Genomic DNA, 22688 nt, shown 5'->3' on the forward strand with positions numbered 1-22688 from the left:
CAGTATGAGACTTGGGCACCAGGGCATAGGGGAGGCATGAGGCAGTATGAGATAGACATGGGCACCAGGGCATAGGGAAGGCATGAGGCAATATGAGACATTGGCAGCAGGGCATAGGGGAGGCATGAGGCAGTATGAGATAGACAGGGGCACCAGGGCATAGGGGAGGCATGAGGCAGTATGAGATAGACAGGGACACCAGGGCATAGGGGAGGCATGAGGCAGTATGAGATAGACAGGGGCACCAGGGCATAGGGGAGGCATGAGGCAGTATGAGATAGACAGGGTAGGGTGGGAGAAGACTCTCTAGCATGGAGGGAGGCATGAGGAACTAAAAGATTAGGAGGCAAAAGGGCAGCTGGGCCAGAAAGTAAGGAATAGTAAATCATGACATGGATAAAGTTAGCAGGGCACTGATGTTTAGAAGGAGGCATTATACAAAGTATATGTAACAAGGCACCAGGATATTTAAGGGTATGTAACCCTTTTTACCTCCAAACTCGGCACCCTCCATCATTCCTCTCTCCAGCCCTTGCTGCCTCGCCACACTATGCCTACTCTTCTACCATCAATAGAGATTTGATGTAAGGTAAAAGATTTAGGGTTTGGCTTATCTCAGGCAAGAATGTAACATTTACAGAGGTCACCCAACGCCCATTGCCTGACCGATCCATGAACAACAGATGAGGGACAACCACAATAAAAGAGGGCACAGCCAGGTGCTACTTCCCCTCTCCATTGAACAGAACGGTGATGTGTGTACAATGCTCGTTTCTTCCATCTGTCAGTCTTTTGTTGCTGGTAATCATCATGAAAGATCTAACGTTCCAGCCACAATATTTGAGTGTGTGTACGCAACTTTAGCAAAAAGATGTGATGTAAAGAGTTTGCCTAGGGGTATAATGCAGAGAAGTGGATTTTCTATAGGGTATGATGTATGGTGGACGTTTTTGGCATAGGGTATGATTTAGGGTATAGTATTGGCATAAATTATGGTAAAGTACAGGGGTTGGCAAATTGAATTGGTTTGAAAATCTCAAATAGGTTGAACAAAGTTCATGTTTTAATAATGCTGCCTATTATAAAATCATATTACATTTTTAACAATGAGACTGTCATCCCCTGATATATTGGTGCAGATCATATAATAATGATAATGTACTGATAATGCAGGAAATATTTTCACTTTTGGAATCCTATCACAGATAGAAAAATGTTTGATTAGTCAGCCATAAACTTGGTCAGATCCTACCACTCACTTGGACAGAAAGGACAAAAGTTGCACATGGTGATCAGCGTGATTCTTCTTCACAGATAGACTACAATGAACCTTCCCAGCGTGCCAGCAGGAGGAGGAACAGCTATGATAGCAACTACTATTCTGACAACAATGGTAATTATCTGTCTGTCTGTCTATCCATCTGTCTATCCATCTGCCTATCCGTCTGTCTATCCGTCCGTCCATTGGTCTATCTGCCTATCCGTCCGTCCATTGGTCTATCTGCCTATCCATCCGTCCGTCCGTCCCTCCGTCTGTCTGTCAGGATTGGTCCCATAATGTTTTTCAACAAGTTTTACTGATCTGCTTCTTCACAACACATTGGGACCTTCAATCATACACAAACATCGGTATATACATTGCAATTACCATAATGTAATGTTCACCCTAAGAGATATATTTTATACATACCACTTAGTGGCTCAGCCTGACATCCAGTCCAAACTTTAAATATTCCCTCATACCAGGCGTTAGGGTCACCAATTGAGGAGCAGCGTACCAGGACGCCTATTCGAATAAATGTGTGGCCAATTATTCTTTATTCTAATCTCCTACTAATGATGATCATAATAATAATCAACTTCTAATTAACTTTAAACTACTTTTCTAAGAACCTTTATTGTGCTGTGTGTGTATAATATTTATTCTTTATAATCAGGCCATATATCTATTCAGTGCTTAACTCTGTCTATGTATCTGGAAGTATTCATGCATATTGGAGGCATATCAGTGATCATCTTTATGGTGTGAGGTAGTCAGTGTTTGCCTACTGATAACAAGTATTATGCTTTTTTGTTCTTTTTAGACACAAGGCCCGGAAAGAATTCTGTTGTCTCTAGTTTAGACTGCTTGTCTAGTATTGTGGAGAGAATTTCAACAGAAAACACAAGTTGTTCTGTTCTAGCATCTGTGGAAAGCGATGGCAGTCCCTGCTCACCCCTGGAGGGGGAGACACTGAGTGATAGGAGCAACACGATCCCATCCCCTAACAGCTGCACACAGATCCCCAAGGACAGTGGTACCTCCATCTATCAGGTCTTATAAGGTGATCTGCTGCGCCCCCCACTGGCCTTTATATTTATTTCCCAGGAGAGTCTGCACTGTACAGGATAAGCACACTTCTCGCCAATTCCAGGGGCCAGCGCAGATTTAATTGACAACCATGGACCTTTTCTATGAGACGTTTTGTTATTATTACATTCAGACCAGGGTGATAGTGTATGTTGGGTGTACCCTACTTTATACTCAGCCCATACATGCCAGCCTCTCATGGGATGATTACTGAGAGAGGACGAGTTATGGACCACTTTTATAAGATTTTTTTTTATATATTATTGTACATAAGAGCTGCCCCGTACAGGGGGAGATATTTAATATTGCTTCGTTGTGTTGTGCCAAATGCTAACTTTATATATTTATACGGTGTGAATGCCAGGGATGACTTCCATAGTATTCTAAATAAAGAATGTTATTTATAAGTGTGTCACCATTTGTCATTCCGTGTCAGCAGCTGCTATCCGACCCTGGGGCTCCACATTGTCGTCCTCTAAAGATACAGAAACACTGGGTCCCAACTGGAAGACTCACTGTAGTTCCATTAAAAATTCAAGTATACTAGAGCAGCCAATCAGATTTTAGTTGGATCAGTGTACTTTTCCCTAATGTATGCAGCCATGTATATTCATAAATAAACAGTTCTGTCTGCAGTGTGGTATAGATTCGAGATTTTACCCCTTCCAGTATCTGCTTACAGCTGAAAATCCTGATTTACAGGGCTTGACAGGCACCATTTTTGTGTGCTTTCACCTAAATGAGGAAGAGTAGTAAAGCACAAGCACTGTATAACATTACAAAGCAGAAGGTGAAGCCTGTGTATATATGGAGTATTAGAATACTGATTTGGGTATATATAGGGATCTAGAATAGTAATCTGTGTATATATGGAGTATTAGAATACTGATTTGGGTATATATAGGGATCTAGAATAGTAATCTGTGTATATATGGAGTATTATACAATAAATGATATAAATACTAAATGACAATGATCTACACAGGCCCAGCGTGAAAACATGAGAATCTATGACATGTAAAAGTTCCAATAGTTCTATCATTTCCTGTACACACATAGGGCACCAATGGCATGTTGCTTTATCCTTGCACTATGATTACTATGCAGAAAACCATTACGGTCTATTAATGTCACTGGGATTCTTTGAAGCTATAGCTGACTTCCGGTTCAGCCACAGAATCTCAGTTGGGTTTAGGTCACTGATTTGGCCATCCCAGAACATACATTCTTTTATTTAGGCTTTTCTGGTCATTTTATTCTGTATTTCAGGACATTCTCCTTCTACCCCACCTAATTTTGACTTAGTCCTAGGAAATAGGTTGTCAGAGGTAACTAAGGCTCGTGATGGAACAAACAGCTAGCAGAGACACTCCTTGTCAGTTACAGTTATTAGGAAATGCTTTTGGTAAATTCCCTCTTTCTATTCGTACCAGCTGAGATTGGACTTTACTGGCTCCATCATGATCAACCGATGCATTTGTATCCAGCTAAGCCTCAACCACTCAGGAAGCCCCACAGTGGGGTCAATGGGGCCTTATAAGACTCCCATTTCCTTTACTATATATCATCTCCAACCTCACAGGGTGCTAACACCACCTTCACCTGGGCTTGTTGTGTCAGTGATTGATTATTGGAGCACAGCTGCTTCCATCTGCTAACCTGACTTTTGTTTACCCGTTCTTTTTACTGGCCAGTTGGGTCTAATCCATGTTAGCTGCTATTTTCTCTATTCAATGCTATATTCAATAAAATATTACAGATGATTATAAATAAAACAGTTGTAGAGGAATATTTGGGATGGCTTCATCCATCTTTGTATGTTTGCCATGATGGGCAGCACGGTGGCTCAGGTGGCTCAGCGTTGGGTCCCAGGTTGGAATCTTGGCCAGGACTTTATCCGCATGGAGTTTGCAGGTTCTCCCCGTGTCTGTGTGGGTTTTCCTCCCACATTCCAAAAATATGCAGTTAGTTAAATTGGCTTCCCCTATTAGACTGTGTTAATGACAAATGACTATGGTGGGACATTAGATTGTGAGCTCCTCTGAGGTGTTCCTGGGGGAAACCCACACAAACACAGGGAGTACCTGCAAACTCCATGCAGATAAAGTCCTGGCTGAGATTCCAACCTGGGACCCAGTGCAGCAAAGGCCAGAATGACATGACTATGGACTTTGTACAGCTCTGCTTAATATGTCCGCACTACATAAATACTGTGTAATAATAATAATTATCTTCATACATTGGTGGGGTGAATGACACGGGTCACTGGCCAGTAAATTTGGCATATTTTTCTATTGTTACCAATTACGACTTGTCTGCATGTGCAAAGGCAACTCATTACCAGACAAGTCAATTCCTGCTGCGGGACATGGGGGCCATTTGTATTTGTTCATTAATTCCTCTATGGAATACATTTTGGAAACATTTACAATATTTTAATATGCCAGGCGGGTGATATCCTAAGAGATTTAAGCTACCAAAAGTGATTTAAATTTTAGGTAAAACAAAGCAACCTCTTGAGCCAGTGGTACAATTTTCTTTACCATAGTACCTGGATCTGCCCCGGGTCATCAGCTATATTTGTTCTGCCGCTCTTGAGATACCTTATCAGGAATGGTGAAAACCCCTCCTAATGGCTGCTGGGGATGTGTAGTCCTCATGAAAAAAAAGTTGGTAAAAATACTGTCCATAAGGTAGTTCAACCTTCTACCAAATAATTCTGATTGAAAAAAACCTTAACATTTTAGCCAAGAAGTTTTTTATAAAAAACACAGCAGTGGTGAAAACACATTAGAAAAGCAACATCTTTTCTAGATACTGAGTAAGATAAGTGAAAATATATACAGAGGATCTCCCATATCTATATCAATATCAATTTCTTTACCTAACAGCACAGGTGTATACCCTGAAAGCTATCATTGCAAGTCTCAGTGACTCCACTAGGTGGAGACATACTGGCCGATATTCTGCTTGGCGTGGATGTAGTTTTCCTTTCCACCAGCAGATGTCGCAGTTCAGTTGAAGTCTATTATAGGCCATTAAATAAAAGCACAACCATAATTATTATTATTATTATTATACAGTATTTATATAGCGCCATCATATTACGCAGCGCTGTACAGAGTCCATAGTTGTGTCACCATAATAAAGGCTGATAACATACATTACCCCAATAAACAATTGCCATTGCATAGAATGACTTCTGATGCTTCACACGCTGAATGATAATAATTACATTTGCTGCATTTGTTGTTTGCATGAAAATACAAGACTGTAAAGCATTACATCTTCTGCATACTGGGCGAAATTCTCAATTTCTGTTCTTACTCTGTATGTATGGACATTCATATTGTAAAAAACAGACAGAATTTAAAACATTTTACCAAATACTTAATAGAATCATTTAACTGTGAAACAAATGACAATCTTTGCAATACTCACTACAATAGACTTAAAATAGACACAAGACATGTATAAAAAAATAAATAAAAGCACTTGCATTTTTCTTGGTTTCCTACCCACAAATAACAAACAGTTAAGTTTAAGTATTCCAGATTGACTTTTTAAAAATTAGAAGTCAAAAAGTATTCCAGGATTTACCATACCCGCACCACCTTCTCTGCTGGTAAGTCAGACCTCCTGTAATTGCATTTACCCTGCACCCCCACAAAAATTGGAAAATCATGCTCAAGAGCCTAGCAGATAGCAGTTCTTGCAAAAGATCACCAACACAAAGAAAGATAGTTTGCAGTTTTCCAACACTGAAATTTGTATTTCCCATTAGCAATTTTACCTCCCAATCTAACCAAGCTTTTCCAAGGAAACCTGTAATTCAAATGTAAAATTAGCGCCAACAGATGTCGGACGCTGGTAATTTCAACCGCACATGCATCCAGAACCTGTGCATGTGCAGTTAAAACAAAATCTGCGCCAAGATTCAGAAACACGGCAAGCAGCGGTGCCATCCCCGTACCTGACCTAATGAAGAGGATCCAGGAATAGGTGAGTGGTCCTGGAGCAGGGACATGAAAAAGAATATGGAGTAGATGAGGTTTTTTTTTTTAACCTTGATAGGTAAGTCCTGGGGGGTCAAAGGGGTGGAGTTGACCCATATGGTGTGCTGGTAGGAGGCGTGCCAGGAAAAAAAGGTTATGTCTGAGTAGGCCTCTAACATTCTGGTCTGAGCGTTTTAGCAATTTCTTGGAGTAACCTTGTTCCAGTCTCTTTTGTAGGTCCTTGGCCTCTTTAAAGTCCATATCCGTACAACAATTTCTGCATAGCGTAGGAGGAAGCACATTTTGTGGCCCCTCGCTATTCCTTGGGTTTGAAGGTAAGTAATGCTAGGGTTAGGGGGAAAAATGTTGACTTCTGGGTTTTCTGGACAATGGATTGGATACATCTTCTAGTTTTGAAACTTCAATAGGATGGAGGTTGGTTCATAAAGCCCCTTAGTCTTGTTTGTCTGTTTGTTGTAAATACTAGTACTATAAATTTCCAGGAAGGTTTTGAGGTCAAGAAATTGAAAGTCAGGTTCACCTTGTAAAGTCCAGAGAGCTTTTCTCTTTTTCAGGTTAATAAGTGACCCTGAAGCTTGGGTGCAATTTCCTATAGCTGCAGATAACATGGCGGCCTCACGAGGAGTGGATATCACAGCAGTCACATCATCGGCATATGCTACCATAGTCAGAGGAGGGTTATTGGGAATTATCACCCCCTGGAATCTCAGAAAAGGATCTATAGAGAAGATGTACATATGCCTCTACCCTACACGTGTTGCCTTGCCATTCATTGTTGAGGGGAAAGCTCTCTGTGCAAAGTTTTTAAATCGAGAAATAGCTCTGGAATGCCAACTTTTAACAAAAGTTTCCATAAGTAGTCATGGTCCACTTTGTCGAAGGCTTGAGCCTGATCGAGACTGCAACATAATTATCATACCCAAAGACTTTGCATCTCTATAAGATCTCCCTTATTGAGATGACAGAGATGTTCCTTCCTTTCACTACCAACCAACTCACCAGCAGTGATGAGCAAGGAAAAGCTAGAAAATATATTTTTTTGTTTGTATTTATTTATATCGGTAGGCTCTTTGCTCTATGACTGCAAGACTACTAATGACACTCTCATGAATCAAGGCATCAGATGTATTTTCAGACAGCTTTTATAATCATCCATGAGGATAGGAGCTACTATATCTTTAAAGTCCATATAAAATTTTGGAGTTGTGCTATCAGGACCTATTGCCTTCTTTCTGTGCAATTTGTCAATGGACATTTTGACCTTTTTCACCGTTATGTCTGCTTTCAAAGGAGGAAAGTCTAAATTATTTGTGTCAGGAGCTGGAGTTGGGTCCAAAAACTGGGCCATCCTTTCTTTATCTAAGTCTATTTTCAACATAAAGCAACATTGCACTTACAACCTCTGGAATTCCTGCATAAGATTCATGTAAAAGCTCATGAGACCCATTAACACATATCCCTAAATGTCCCTAAAATCCCATTGTCTCTTTCAAACTAAGAAATTGCATCTACATTACTGATTCTGCTTTAAGGGGTGATAAGAAAACTACCCCTAAGAAAGCTTATAACGGAGTAAAACAATGAGGGAGAACGGAAACATTATTTGCAACCAATAAATCCATGAAACAAGCTGAACAAGTGAGAACAATTACAGAATATTCAGAACAACATAATATATTAAGAAACATTTGTGGGTAATTTTGGCCAATTCTCACTTCTAATCCAGTCTTGAAAAAACATATCAACGTGTATCCTCAAATAACATTCAAGATATTGCCTTCGCTGAAGGATAAATTAGTATATAGTCACTACAAACCTGAGAAAGAAAATGTACAAAACAAGAATGGGTACTTCCCTCTGCGGATTACGTAGACAATGTTCTTGGATTTATAGAAAAAATGATATGATAAAGATAACTGTGAAAATCCATCCTAATCTCAAACAAAGAAATTTTCCACCTTGCTTTTTGCAGCTGTGGTCATTATTATGTTGGGAAGACGAAAAGAGAGATTAGAAAATGAATTTATGAGCGTACATATATGCCATAAAAAATGGAAAGATGTTCACCACATGGCAACAAGACACAATCTGAATACTGAGGAAGTAAAATTCTTGGCTCTAGAGCAGGTAGTGGAGGGCCCCAGAGGAGGCAATTGGGATCGTTGCATTTTACAAAAAGAAGCAAAATGGATTTATCTCCTCAATGAAATCTTAAGCTTCCAGCCATTCCTCTAGACCAGGGGTCGGCAACCTGCGGCTCGCAAGCCACATGCGGCTCTTTGGATGTGAAGCTGCGGCCCTTTAGTTCCATACGCAAATATTATTTATTTTATCAACAAAAAAAAATTTCAAAATCGTTCTGAATCGATTAACGAGGATTAGGCACCGATTCTATCTCTCAGCCCCTTGTACTCGCTTTTCACAGCACCCCTCCCCCGTGACACGCGTCGTATGCCATATATATATATTATATATATCTTATATCTAATTTGTTGTGAAAAACACTACTTATATATGAATAAATAGATATTTTTTCTTATGAATAAATAGATTAGTTTTTTTTTATCAAAAAACTTTATTTATGCGAGTACTATTTATTGTTGGCAAGAAAACATTTTGTGGCTCTTTAAAAACTTTGAAATTTTGTAAATTGTAATTTTTGACTCTTCCGACTCAAAAGGTTGCTGACCCCTGCTATAGACCCACTAATGTAATTAGAGACACATAGATATGATTCAATAAATAATCATGTGAAGAATATTTATATTGATATATGTCAATAAATATAATTGGTGTAATATTAGGTACTTGGTTTAAACAGCTTTATGAATGCTTTAATTAATCTGAATAAATGATGTGTCTTGAGAGATAACAGTTCCTTAAATTATAAAGAGAAAAAAGAAAATTGAAATCATTTATTGTTTAAAAAATTGTTGATTATTTATATTTTCTGTACAAATGTACTTTCTTATGTGGAAGTACAATTATGGTCATCAATAATTCCTTATATATTGAAATAATTAATTAATGAGCTTCTTGTTATGAGCAAATTTTGTGCCTCAACTAAATACCCGGCAAATCACTAAGGACTGTTTTATAATGGATATTTACATGCTTGTATACATACTTCCATTTTAGTTGAACTAAAAGCTTTCGTCCATTTTTTCCTTAAAATATTAATTCCTAATCACAATAAACGCAGCGGTAGCAGCGTTACGTTCCAAATAGGAGAAGATGGCACTGTGGCGAGGAAACAAAAACCCATAATTGTCTAAGGTGTTGCTGCTTTGTATGAAGAGAATACTTTCCTCCTCTCCCCATACAATAAGACTTTTTGGTGGAGCTGCGGATTTGATCCGGCATAGAAGTTGTGGTTTTTTTCCTTTGCCCATTAGATGAAATGGTAGCCAGTGATTGTAGGAGAGGCAGCGACATGCACCTGATACCTGCACGCCTCCTCTCTCCAGCTGTCTGCAGGACATATTGATTGATCCGTCCCTGCACCAACATCACTTCCATTCCAGGGACCTATTCAATACAGAGGAATCCCAGCACAAACCTAGCTTCCAATGTGGAAATGTAAAAGTATATCTCAGTGGAGCCTTTGTACAAGATTTGAATTGCAGGGTTTGGGTGGATTTTTATAGAAAGCAATGATTGATCTTGCAGATCAGAGTTTATACATGGACATCCGGAGATTCAAATGGAAACATAAATAGGATGATAGCTATTTTGAACTACATATTGGCAAGTAACAAGCTTGTAGGTTAATCTGGTGATTTAAGGACTATATGGATATGGTGCGCCTCTAAGGTGTATTATATGGATAAGAGCTTCCACTAAAAAGATTTATATTTAAAAGCGAAAATGGCGGCACTGTTTTTGATGGGTGTTTAAACACGGTGTGTACAAGTGTTATCAATGGGTCAATGACTAGATTAATAGACATAAGCAATTTGAAAAGTGTCTTAATTGGAAAATAAAATAATTTTTCTTTAGACATACACATCTATATACACTGTGGTAAACTTTTGGGCACTATAATCATATAAAGCATATACATTGTAATAAAAGAGTCAGTTCTCTCTTTTTACTATTATTAGACATTGGAAATAATTGCTGATTGAAAATAGCCCTAAAGTCACTTTCCCTGAGTATCCTCACCTGCAAGATGGGTCCTATGTGCTGCATGTATCAGGTACATCACAATACAAAGAAAGTACATTTTTGATATGTTTCAGAATTGGTACAATTAGATGAGTGTTAGTGAAATTATTTTGTTTTCAGATGTTCTTGTCCTGTCTTTTCTGTTCCTGAAGAAGCGGATACACTCTGCGTGTCGAACCAACAGGGTAACAATTTTTGTTGAGGTTACCCGGACAGGAATGTTTGACAATATTTGCTTCCCATTTTTTAAAGTTTTAATTGATGTCTGTTTTATTGATGTTAAATAAAATTTTTGTTTGAAATTATATTATTGTAATCAATATTCATTAGCCCTAAAAGTCCCAGTTGCAGAGGTAATTCCTCAGATTTTATGTATTTGTTCACTGATTTTGCTGAACAATTTTTCCCCTGCCACCAATCCTTCAGAGTAGAGAGATTTCATTTTTTCTGCAGTTTATGACATCGGTTGCCAACCAGTAGAAAATTTTGGTGCTCAGCGGTTCTAGCCGGTGTACCAGCCAGCGGGGTCAGGAGAAGGACCCCACTCGGGGGGGGGGGGGGGGCGCACTGGCCAGAGCTGTGGGCAATGTCTCCCATATGGATCGCAGGCTTAGGGCGGTTTGTGTCTCTGGACGGGTTCTGGCATCATGACGTCACTTTGGGGGGTTTCTTTCCATGGACAGTCTGGAGCTCATAAGTGTAGTGATCCATAGATTCCCAAAGGTTGGCAACCACCGGTTTAAGATACAGGTTTTATTTATTCATTCCCTTATTAGCTGACAATCTTTTCAAGAGAGAAGTGATGTTCCTCTTGACATTCTTAAAATTTCAGCTTTTCTATCTGCCTCTGCTGGAGAGTTTGTAATTGTTCCTGTACATGCTAGTTCTCTAGAACGCTCGAGTTTAGTCTCCCACCCATGTATGCTTAGCAGCCCCCAAACAGAAACAAATAGACCAATCACTTATCACACCATTGAACAAATGAACTCTTTTTGATATGGCTTGTGGTTCATAAATAATAATAAACCACATTCTTCTCCCTGTTGCCTCTAACATCAGACACCCACCTAATAATACTTCTGTCAATCTATGGATTCCCACACCCATGGTATTAAAAAGAATAGTGATGCCCACATAAGGCTCGTCAGCCAGTGGCCAAAAAGAGGGTCCTGTGTGCCACTTATTTACAAAGACCCCACAGAGGACTGGGATGTTCATCATCCACAAGGGATAGATAAAGCTGCAGCGATTTGTGCGGAGTGACCATCACCCTCATCTCTGACTGCTTATCAGACTGGAAGTTGGTTGGTCACCCTTCCAAAAAGGTATTGCATGCAAAGGTGAGTTGAGTGCACCTGGCTGCTGGTAACTATCACTTTGCTGCAGATTCTCTTTTAGTTTTTTGGTCTCTAAGGGCTGAGCATGCTGTGGTATAACAGGTGCCTCTGCTGCCCCTTCTTTGCTTCTCTGTAGGGTGTCTGTACAGCCAAACCACAGCTTTGCCATCTCTGCTGCTTAGCCCACTGGACAGACTGCTGCAATCCTAGGTTGCTTGAACCGTGCTTCCCGCCATTCACTATTCTGGCATTACTTGTCTTCACTTCATGCTTCACACGTGGACCTCAAACTTTCATAACATCTTCACACTGATCAGACATTGCATCAGAATCAACATTGGCTGTGGATGAGTTCTGGCATTTAGACTTTGTAGCCTGGATATAAAAGGGGCCGCACCCTGTAATGATCAATGGTTTTAATGTGACCAACGCTGAGGACCCTGATTTATGTGAATCAGGCAACACAACTGTCCTCTGGCTCGTCCACACATGGAAAATGACAGGGGTTTGTGAAGAATAGAACACCTTTCGAGTGGTTATAATATAAAAACATAAAATATAATTATTTACCTGTAGATGTCAGGCTTAGCATATGATAGGCTCACAGTACAGGTGACGATCGGCTGAGACTTACCTAAATAAGCCAACCAGTTGTCACCTCAATCAAAATTGTTCTCTGAACAAGCAGAAAAAACTTGGCTACCACTTAGTCAATCATCTCAGGAAACATAAAATATTAGTTGTAGAAAAATTAAAGCTTTTACTTTTAAAGAATTTATTATAAATGCATTTTAAAATTATTTTGCTTTTCATTTCTTTTTAATTTTATAGCAAAGCCAAAATCCCATCTGTCTATTATTTCCTTATTTGTTTGTACATTTTCAATGTAGATATTTTGCATGCTCTGTTCCACCTTTGGAATATTAAATATAAATGAATAGGTTGGTCTTCTGAATACTGACTCCCATAACTCCTACACAGACTGTGCATCATTGTGTGTGCATAGCTGCATTGTACTTCCATTGCCTGATGTTCAGCTGTACATCTGTTACTAATCTATGTAAGATGTGTGTATGGGAATGATCAGTGTAGACCTGTGTTTCTGTGTATGGCTGCCTAGCAGCCCAATGTGTGGACAAATTGCAGGTGGTAGCAACGTGTGCCTGGTTTGTGTGTCCCTAGGCAGTGACCGAGGTTCTATTGCTGATTCCAGTTTACAGGTGATCTTGAGGAATCTAGGAAATATAGTAAAATCATCTAGCTACACAACTCCTGGATTATATCAGATTGTATTTAAGATTTGTATCTGCCTATATGTGTCAGTTTAGCTAGATTCTGGTGAAGTCCCTCTGAAGCGGAAGTTTGAGGTATTGCTAGTCCCCTGGTCTTTAGAAGTGTGATTGTGTATTCAGTGAATCAGTTATTTGTCCTTGTCTTTTCTCCAACTAATTAAGGATTCCTGTCCTTACTATTAGCATCCCCCCCTTCCTCCTAATGAACAAACTCTCCTTTTCTGACACTTTTTGTGTCCCATGGATGGAGACATAAAGAAGGAGGAGAGCCTGCTATTACATGGTCTGTGATAGCTTTCTGTTACTGTCACAATTGCTTTAGCAAGTACAAATGTCCCAAATCAGACAGTTTTTTGTTTTGTTTTTTGCAGTTTCCGTTGGAGCTGCAAGTCCACCAAGCAAGCAACAGCTGGACAAGAGAAGGTGAGTTAAAAGGTGGCATGCTGATAATGGAGATTCTGCAAACAACCCAAGCAAGCGGGAGGAGGTGTACAGGTGGCGTCTTTGAAGGACTCCAAAAACTTTGGGGTTTTTGAGGCACCCTGCACATTCTTCCCAAAGGTTGCTGCAGTGCAACTTTATTCCCCCCACTCCACCCATTCATAGCTCTAATGGCTTGTGAAGGACTGGGCCCTAACTCTGGCACATTCCTACTTGTTTTTTTTTCCCCTCAGGGGAATTAAGGGTTCAGCATCAGTGCATGCAATGCCTTCATCCTCTCCCTGTTTCAAGTCCTCCATCAAAGTTCCAATATACAAAACTGAAATAATTCTTTAAACTTCTCCCTGTGGACCACTTCAGAGAGTGTGAAGGGTTTAATATGTAAGAAACTAGAAGTAACCCATTCATGGCTCACCAGAAAATGGATTATCAATGTCCAAAAAACAAGAAGAAGAAGATGGTTTGAGTTGACCTTATTCCTGTGCTGGATCACCCTCTTATGACCCCTTCAACTCGCTGTTAGGCAGAACCACAATAAAGAAATGGCAGACATTCCTGTACTAAAGCTTGCACTGTGAATGATTGAAGAGCCAAATCACCTGTCCCCTACCACCCTCATGCTTGGCACCACTGCCCTTTATATGTTTATTGCTAAATTAACAATACCCAAAAAGTAATGCGTTTCTTTGGATGTAAGGAGGGCTTCAGAGCAGTGACAGAAATACAACATGTCGCCTAAATATAAGTCCCAGGGTACTACTGTACAAACTTGTTACTGCAAAAATGAGAAATGATGGGGTAAGAACAGTGAACTTTTTTAGCAAATCAACTAGATACAACTTGTGCCACTGTACAAACCATCTTTTTAGCTAAATGAAAACATCAAATGTATGATGCGTTTGTGGGGGTGAGGGAGATACAGAATGACATGCAATGGTCCTACAAGATTTGAACTCATGATTACATTTTAGGAGTGACTAGTTTATAACAGACTGTTGTGTCCAGTAATGAAGGAGGCAGGGTAACTTAAACCAGGTTTATTTACCAGATTCACCAACTATATACATGAGCGGTGTCTGCAGTATATCTTCAGAGCTGGGCAGGAACCAACAATAACACCAATATAGATTGTCTTAAGTAGTAAACTAACTAGAACAGGCCAGATGGAAGAACACCACATCTCCCCTCGTACAGAAGCTTGTTTTTTTTTTTAAATATGTAACAGAATGCAAGTAACATAAAATGTGAAACTATAACACAAACAGTACTGGGCAAGTTAACTACATCACATCCTCGTAATATGAAAAGATCCTTCATCAAGTGAAGCATCTGAAAAGTCGTGCCTAACAGGTGCAAGACGACTGGCATTCCATATCGGTCCATCAGACAGTTCATAGGTGTAAGGTCCTCGTTGCCTTGTCACTCTAAGCAGATTAGAGAATTTGGATTGTCCTTGTTTCTGTACTTCAGGTTTCCTAACTCTAACTAGAGATCCGGGCTGAAAGTGAACTTCTCTAGCACTGCGTTTCAGATCAGTATAAGTCTTACTTTTATCTTGCTGCACTTTACCAGTCTTAGCAACTTATGATCTCAGAGTCACTGGACGTTGTGGAAGTTGTATGTCAGCAACATGAAGTTTAGTGCGCATATGTCTGCCATGTAGCAGTTCAGCGGGCGATGCTTGAGTAGTTGCATGTGCAGTTGCTCCGTAAGAAGTCTGTAGTAAAGACTTTCTAAGAATTATCTGTAAGATTTGCAGTCTGAAGAGCTTCTTTAAGGCTTTTGTTGAATCTCTCCATTTGCTTGGGGGTATTAGAAGCTTTCCTCTGCACAATATTTCTCTCTCACAGGAAATATTCAAACTCTGATGATACAAATTGGGGCCCATTGTCCGACACCAGGTCCTTTGGGTTACCTTCCCTGCTGAAGACTGTGGAGAGAAAAGTAATGACAGTAGCAGAGGTGACATTTAAAACAAAGGCAATTTCTGGCCATTTACTGTAGTAATCCATCAATGTTATGGCAACGTGACAGTCCACAGGGGCCACTGAAACAGGACCCACAATATCAATACCAAGCTTTTCCCAAGCAGAATCAGGGAATGGCACTGGCTGAAGCGGTGGCCTATGGGTTACAGCAGATTTTTCATGACTCTGACAAGTAACAAAGGACTGAATTGCAGTTAGTACTTGGGCATCCATGCCTGGCCACCAGTACAATCCATGTAGTCGTTGCTTTGTGCAATTCCTTGGTGACTCTCATGAGCAAGTCGTATAAGGCGCTTTCTCATAGACTGTGGGACCAGCAACCGATGGGATCCACGGACAACAAAATATCTAAGCCTGTAGTAAGGTTGTAGGACCGGGCTCAGTTTAGTTGCTGAATTTGGCCATTTGCTTTGTAGAATGTCTCTTTCATGCCCCGTACAGACACAAACACAAGCTTGTTTGAACTCAGACTCTGTAATTGCCTCAATATCAGTGAATGCCACAACTTCAACATTCTCATCCGGTACACTAGGAGCTGCAGGGACCCCGTGACAAACAATCAGCTGCAACATTCTGCAAACCTGACGATACGCATACCTGCTCGTCCCAATCCCTTTGAGGTTAGCAGTGTGCTTAAAGGGCTATGCTCAGTCCGCAACATAAACTGTCATCCCCACAGGTATGTTCTCCATTTTGCTGTAGCCCAAACACACACTAGGGCTTCTTTTCTAACAGTAGAATATTTACGTTCTGCCTCTGAAAGTGTTCTGGATGCAAAAGCGAGTTTTCCCTACCTGATCTGCATGGCATTGTGTAAGGACAGCACCCAGGCCATAGTCTGAAGCCTCAGTGGTACCAATAGTAAGTAGAGAAGGATAAAACAATGTTAGTGCCGGACTGTTCATGATGAGCTGCGTCCAAACTATGCTGAGCAATTTCTGACCAGACCAAGCTGGTATTTCCTCGTAGCAAAGCTCCCATCGGTTCCACAACTGAAGCATAATTGGGAATAAATTGTGAAAACCATGAAGTAAGGCCTAAGAAAGAACGCAGGGCCTGGAAATCAGATGGCGCAGGTACCTGTATCACACCTGTCACATGGTCAGGATCCGGCAATAGTCCCTGTTGTGATATAATGTGACCCAGAAACGACAATTGGGTTTGTCCAAAACAGCATTTAGAAGTACTCAGTTTCATTCCTGCAGATTCAATGAGATTTCAAAGAATGTGAAGGTACTTGTCATGAAGATCCAGAGTTTGTCCATATACAATGATGTCATCAGATAACACCAGATACATTACTGAGAATTAAACACATCAGAAAACAACTAGGTGCAGAAGCCAGGCCATAAGGAACACGCTTGAAACGGAACAAACCTTCATGAGTAATAAATGCTGTGAGATCTCCACTTTCCTCATCCAGCAAAACTTGATGATATGCGCATTGAAGATCCAAAGTAGAAAAGAAGTTATCTCCTCTGAGTTCTGAAAAGACTTCCTCAATATGTGGCAAGGGGTGACTATCAATAATAACAGCTTTATTGGGTCAACACACAGTCTTATAGCTCCGGTTTTCTTCATGGTCACCACAATAGGAGAAACCCATTCTGATGCATCAACTTGCTCAATCACGTCTTGCTCTAGTAGTTTATTAAGTTCTTGGGAAACGGCTTCTCTGACAGAGAAAGGTAAACGCCTGAACTTGTGACGCACTTTAATTCTGTGTACAAAGTTCTTTGCTCAGCTTAATGCGTTATACGTGATGGAACACTGGACACTGGTTGTAGGTTAGAATATGAAGCAGTTGTGATAAGGCCGTCCACTAATTGTAGGTTTATTGCAGCGAAAAGATCTCTGCCCGGTATAGCTGAGCCTTCCTTTACAATGAAGAATTCAGCTGATTGAAATGTAACCGAGCAGAGGTCTCTTAGATAACTCGCCAGTAAGTACACATATCCTCAGGTAGTATAGAAACAACAAACCTGTATCAAGCATCGGGGTAATAGAATGGCTCTCATTAGTCGTAGCAATAGTAACAATGCATAAAAGTTTATCCGGACTGAAAATGTCATTTTTATCCACACTTAGGACAGTAACCTCTGGAGCAGTAACTTCCTGAACCTGTCTAGCAGCAGAATTACGGCAGATTTTTGCAAAGTGTCCGGTTTTCATACATTTGCGGCATTGTGCGCCCGTTGCAGGGCATGCAGCATAGTTAGCCATGTGTTATGTGGAACCACACCTGAAGCAATACTTATATGTTATATGTTATGTGTATGTACAGCTCTGCAGTTCAGGTAAATTCAGAGTGAATGTCTAAGGAGAAGTAGATTCCGAATTCACCGCCTGTATAGGACCAGTAGTCCCCTGGATGAGGATTTTTGCCTCTGCCACAGCAGTTTCACTTTGACTTGAAATTGTATTAGCCTTTGCAAGGGTTAAATCGTGTTCCAGAAGTAATCTCTCTTTAATACGGGCTGAATTTGTTTTTTCCACAAGTTGGTCTCATCATTTCCTCTGTTAAAGCACCAAAATCACAGCCAGCTCTCCCAACGCTGCATTATGGAGTATTGTGGATGCGGCAGCATGCTGTCCACAATTTATATCTTTCTGTATCCACATTTACTTTAGGCACAAATAAGTTTTTTAGCGCAGTGAGAGATGAACGATAAGATTCACCTGCTACAGGTAACGTGTAGAACATACGCTGTCCTTCCGCTCCCAGGCAGTGAATAAGCAAAGCACGTTTTCCAGCATTAGGTAAGGACTCCTGATTAGCGGCAAGTATATAATTCTCACCCGAATCCAAGCAGTAAAATGCAGTGTGTAGGCTCACCTGGGTATGGAAGAAAAGGTTGCTGGAAAGATAGAAGGGTTAGGGTTAGGGTTAGAGACATCACCGTCGCCAAATATGTTGTGTCCAGTAATAAAGAAGGCAGGGTAACTTAAACCAGGTTTATTTACAGAATTCACCAACTATATACATGAGCGCTGTCTGCAGTATATCTTCAGAGCAGAGCAGGGCAGGAACCAACAATAACACCAATATAGATAGTAAGGAGTTAAGGAGTAAACAACTAGAACAGTGACATCTACAGGCCAGATGGATGAACACCACACAGACCAGTGCCATTCCCATCAAAGGTACCACGCCATCAAATGTACAGTACTGGTGATTTAACATCCAGTGTATTTCACTATTTTTAGTTTTTTTATAGGGTCTGGGTGGATTAATATATAGATATAGGAATTCATTATCATGCGCGCTAGGCTGACTGGACTAAAGATGGTTTCCAGAGTTCCCTATTCCTGTTCCATTACTAATTGGTACACTATGCCGTCAATACCAACCCTCTTTAGGAGGAGGACCTAAATTGCCCAGGTGCCCTGTTTGTGTTTCCACTTGATATGTATTCTATCTTCTGTATATATAACCCTACATATGTACACACACATGGACAAGGTATTGGGAATATGTAGTGTTGATAGAGTTACTCTGTTTAGTTTAGGTTAACTCTGGGTCAGCATACAATTTACAGAAAATGGAAATGTGAGGGTGTTTGGGCACTTTATTTGCATACTTATAGGATTAGGTTTTACTATAGATATGGATTTAATTAAATTACAATGAAAACTAAACTTCTGAACAAGCACCTGCTCAGACACCTGACATCCAAGTGGCCTGTAACCAGTAATTTGCATCTCTTGCCAAAGAGACATTGAGCCTAAACCTTGTTTCTGTAATGCGCCTGGGCACACAAATCACAAATAACTCCAGGGAATACTTTCAACAGACTTTATTCCGTAATCCAGGTACAGGCCAAGGTCAAGCACAATAGATCAATCAGATAAGCGAAGTACAAAAGGACAAGGCAGAAGGCGTAGTCAGGGACAATCCGAAGTCAGGGTAGGAAGAGTTTATGCATGGTCAATATTCAGACCGGGTTGCTACTGGTAATAAGTCCGAGCTGATGACAAAACACAGAGGAAGACAACAGAGGTCAAAATGGTAATCCAATATAACAGGCAAGGGTGCTAATGACAGGGTCTCATTAAATGGGTAGAGTGCCCAATCACATTGCGCCACCTGGCGCTATTGGATAGGAGGAAACATACTGAATAATTAATCCCCTGTGGTTGATTTGGCTGCAGGGAATTTGAACTACACTTGCTGGCTGCCTATGAGGGTTACAAGAGGCGCGCATACTAGCGTGCATGTCTCTTACAGCAGGACCCTTGGGCTGTGCTGTGCACGCCTGCAGGACTGTTGAGGGTGCATGCAGTACTGTGCATGGCTGCAGGGATGCTGGGGGTGCCATTCAGCAGAACAGTAATTTGGTCAAAACGGATCACTCCGCCAGTGAAAGGAGACACGCTGCGAGCAGAGCGGTGGAAGCCCCGGCCATGCTGTCTGCTGCAGCAGTCTCCATGCTGGCTGGGTGAGTACATTACAGTTATATTCTACTTACCTACATTCTTTATATGTACCTTCATTCTCACAACTTTATTCATAGCAATGCATAGGTCCATCTCAGGCATATTAAATATAAATAAAACTGCCGACATCCCAGTGGGAAAAAGACATTTAACCAACTACAAAAGTGGGACTTTGAAGGCAGTTCACATACACTGTAGGTAAATTAAAAAAAAACAACAGTTTTTATTATAATACCAAATATGAAACAAATATCTAAATCAACATATATAAAAACAGGTCTAAATTCACACCACCTAAGGCAATATGGTAGGTGTGTTTCATAGACCCTAAGATAAAAAAATTTCATCAGGACAAAGGTTCAGACCTGTTATGATATTGTTACAGATCTTATGCAATCCGACGCGATTCGCAGAGAAACTCTGCTTCATCAGGGATCTTTTATATATGTACAGATCACCAGTAACTTGAGTGCACTAGAGATATGATACAAATAAACATGTAGTAAGGTACTTTACAAACATCTAAGTATACATATGACTCATATCACATAAATATTATTTGAAACGCAAAAGTGGACAACATTTTTTAAATATGTAATGTCAACAGTTGGGTGCTACTAAACCTGGCACAAAGGTGCAAACAATGGGGATGGGGACCACAGTCTCCCGCAATGGGATAGAAAGACCCTTGATCCAGAAAGGAGGAAAATAGTCACAGAATTTTCCAAAAGGGACAACTGGAAGTTGTCTGGAATTTTCTGGGACATGTACCATTTGATTGAGTATGGATGCATGCTGACATGGCACATGTCTATATGTTTTAGTGCTGTTTTTGTAACTGTTTTTAATATATTTGAAAATGTTTTTCCATTACCATTTAAGCCATAGCATTGTAAAATTACCTAGAGGTGTGGTACTCATGACCTAATTATTTGGGAACTTGGAGATCCAGAAGATCCTGAGATCCTAAATTTATTCAGGGATTTTGACATGCTTTTCTTCCTTAACAGAAAATGGCAAAATGATGTAAAGAAATAATAAACATTTGTTAGAAATATCTACTCTGAATAGAAAATAACTACAGAGTAATGTGAGAAACATTACCCTAAGTTCTGTAAAGAGATGAGCATTGATATTTTGAGTACCTTAATTTTGATGGTAAATTTGCATTTTCCACTTATTTTTAATTCCTTGAACATATTTTTTATCACTATATCTGCTAGGGAGCAGTGGGAACATGTCTGAAAAGACAAAAATGTAAAAATGCATGTCATTTTGTAAACCGGTAATGTAAATGAATAAACTTGAATTGCTGTGTCTAAACATATTTGTCACCAAATGTAGCTGGGGAAGGGGATCAGAGGAAGCAATAGCAGCATTTCCCCTAATTAAACATCTATATGGGTATAGTAGACAAAATGCATTTATATAGCAAATATTAGTATCAAATGTTCTCTATTTTCTTTGGGGTTGGTCAATCCCCATGGGACTGTAAAGGCATTTTGTATACCAAACTCAACATTAATAAAAGTTCAATAATTTATTCAACAAAAAATACAACTTTAAAAAAGTTAAATTCCATAAAACCAAGTAGGTATTCAAAGAAGTTGGTCTGTTATTTTCAGGATAGGTGTATAGGTTTGACGCGTTTCTCAGTTGTAGGTCCGCTTCTTCAGGAACAAATTAAGCCTATAATTACAAATATGGTTGATGTAATCTTTTCTGAGGTGATAAATGTTGAATATATGTGGAGGCAAGTTGTAACCTTATGTCCTCTTTTTGTTTGTTTGAAAAATGATGGAAAACTAAGTGCTATATTGAAACTCTCCTAAAGGTGAGATTGAAACCACGTATAGAGCTACTTGGTGATTTAATGGACAATGGTATGGTGGTCACACACATAGAATTTTATTTATTGGAGAAAAAGATAAATATAAATGCAATGGTGATTTGGTTAAAAACAATGAGGAATACCACACAGAGAGAAGATAGGGCATCACAATAGGCTATGAGTAATGGAGTAATCAATTAATAATGGATAATGGAAGTTTCTTAACAGTCTTTCATACTAGTTTAATAAGCTGGTACTGCATTCTATAACAACTAGGAAAAGAAGGTGTTGGCTGCCTTTGGCCTTTGCGCTATTGCTGGGAAATGTGAAGATAGAAGTAAGTGTTGCAAATAGCTATAAATACAAACTATAAACAAATATATTTAAAAGATTACATCAACCAAATTTGAAATTATAGTCTTAATTTGTTCCTGAAGAAGTGGACTCAGGTCCGAGAAACGCGTTCAATTTATAAGCCTATCTTGAAAATAACAGACAGACTTCTTTGAATACGGTGAATTTACCTCACTCCGGGCAGTGTTGAACTATGCCCCTGAGCAGGGCACCCGTCTAACTGACCGCAACACATCTTGGCACCCATTCCACCATAATCCAAGTACTTCGATCCAAAGTACTGCCACCTCTACTCCAGACGAGCATCTATTGGTCAGCTTGACCGCCATCCACCTCTCGCCACACCCAACGAGATTTGAGTGAATACACAAAGTTCCCGTGTTTCATCTGCTTGTGGGATAGAAGAGCAAAGCAGGATCACTGGAAGAAAGTGACATGGCCTCCAAGGGAAAACATGAAAAAGGTGCAGCGACAT

The 22688-nt window shown here is 40.0% G+C and overlaps 1 protein-coding gene across 1 annotated transcript in view; it reads left to right on the top strand.

The window, feature by feature from the left end:
• MYOD1 (myogenic differentiation 1) overlaps positions 1-2985 on the top strand; it is a gene marked incomplete at its 5' end in the record, with an annotated part of 5281 nt that extends 2296 nt beyond the window's left edge. Inside the window, 2 exons of the mRNA XM_072421585.1 lie at positions 1315-1393; positions 2085-2985. Coding sequence (XP_072277686.1) covers positions 1315-1393; positions 2085-2323 — 318 coding nt within the window. The remainder of the gene's footprint in view (positions 1-1314; positions 1394-2084) is intronic.
• Between the last annotated feature and the right edge of the window lie 19703 nt (positions 2986-22688).

The sequence above is a fragment of the Pyxicephalus adspersus genome, chromosome 9, assembly GCF_032062135.1.
Source record: "Pyxicephalus adspersus chromosome 9, UCB_Pads_2.0, whole genome shotgun sequence".
Taxonomy (NCBI): domain Eukaryota; kingdom Metazoa; phylum Chordata; class Amphibia; order Anura; family Pyxicephalidae; genus Pyxicephalus; species Pyxicephalus adspersus.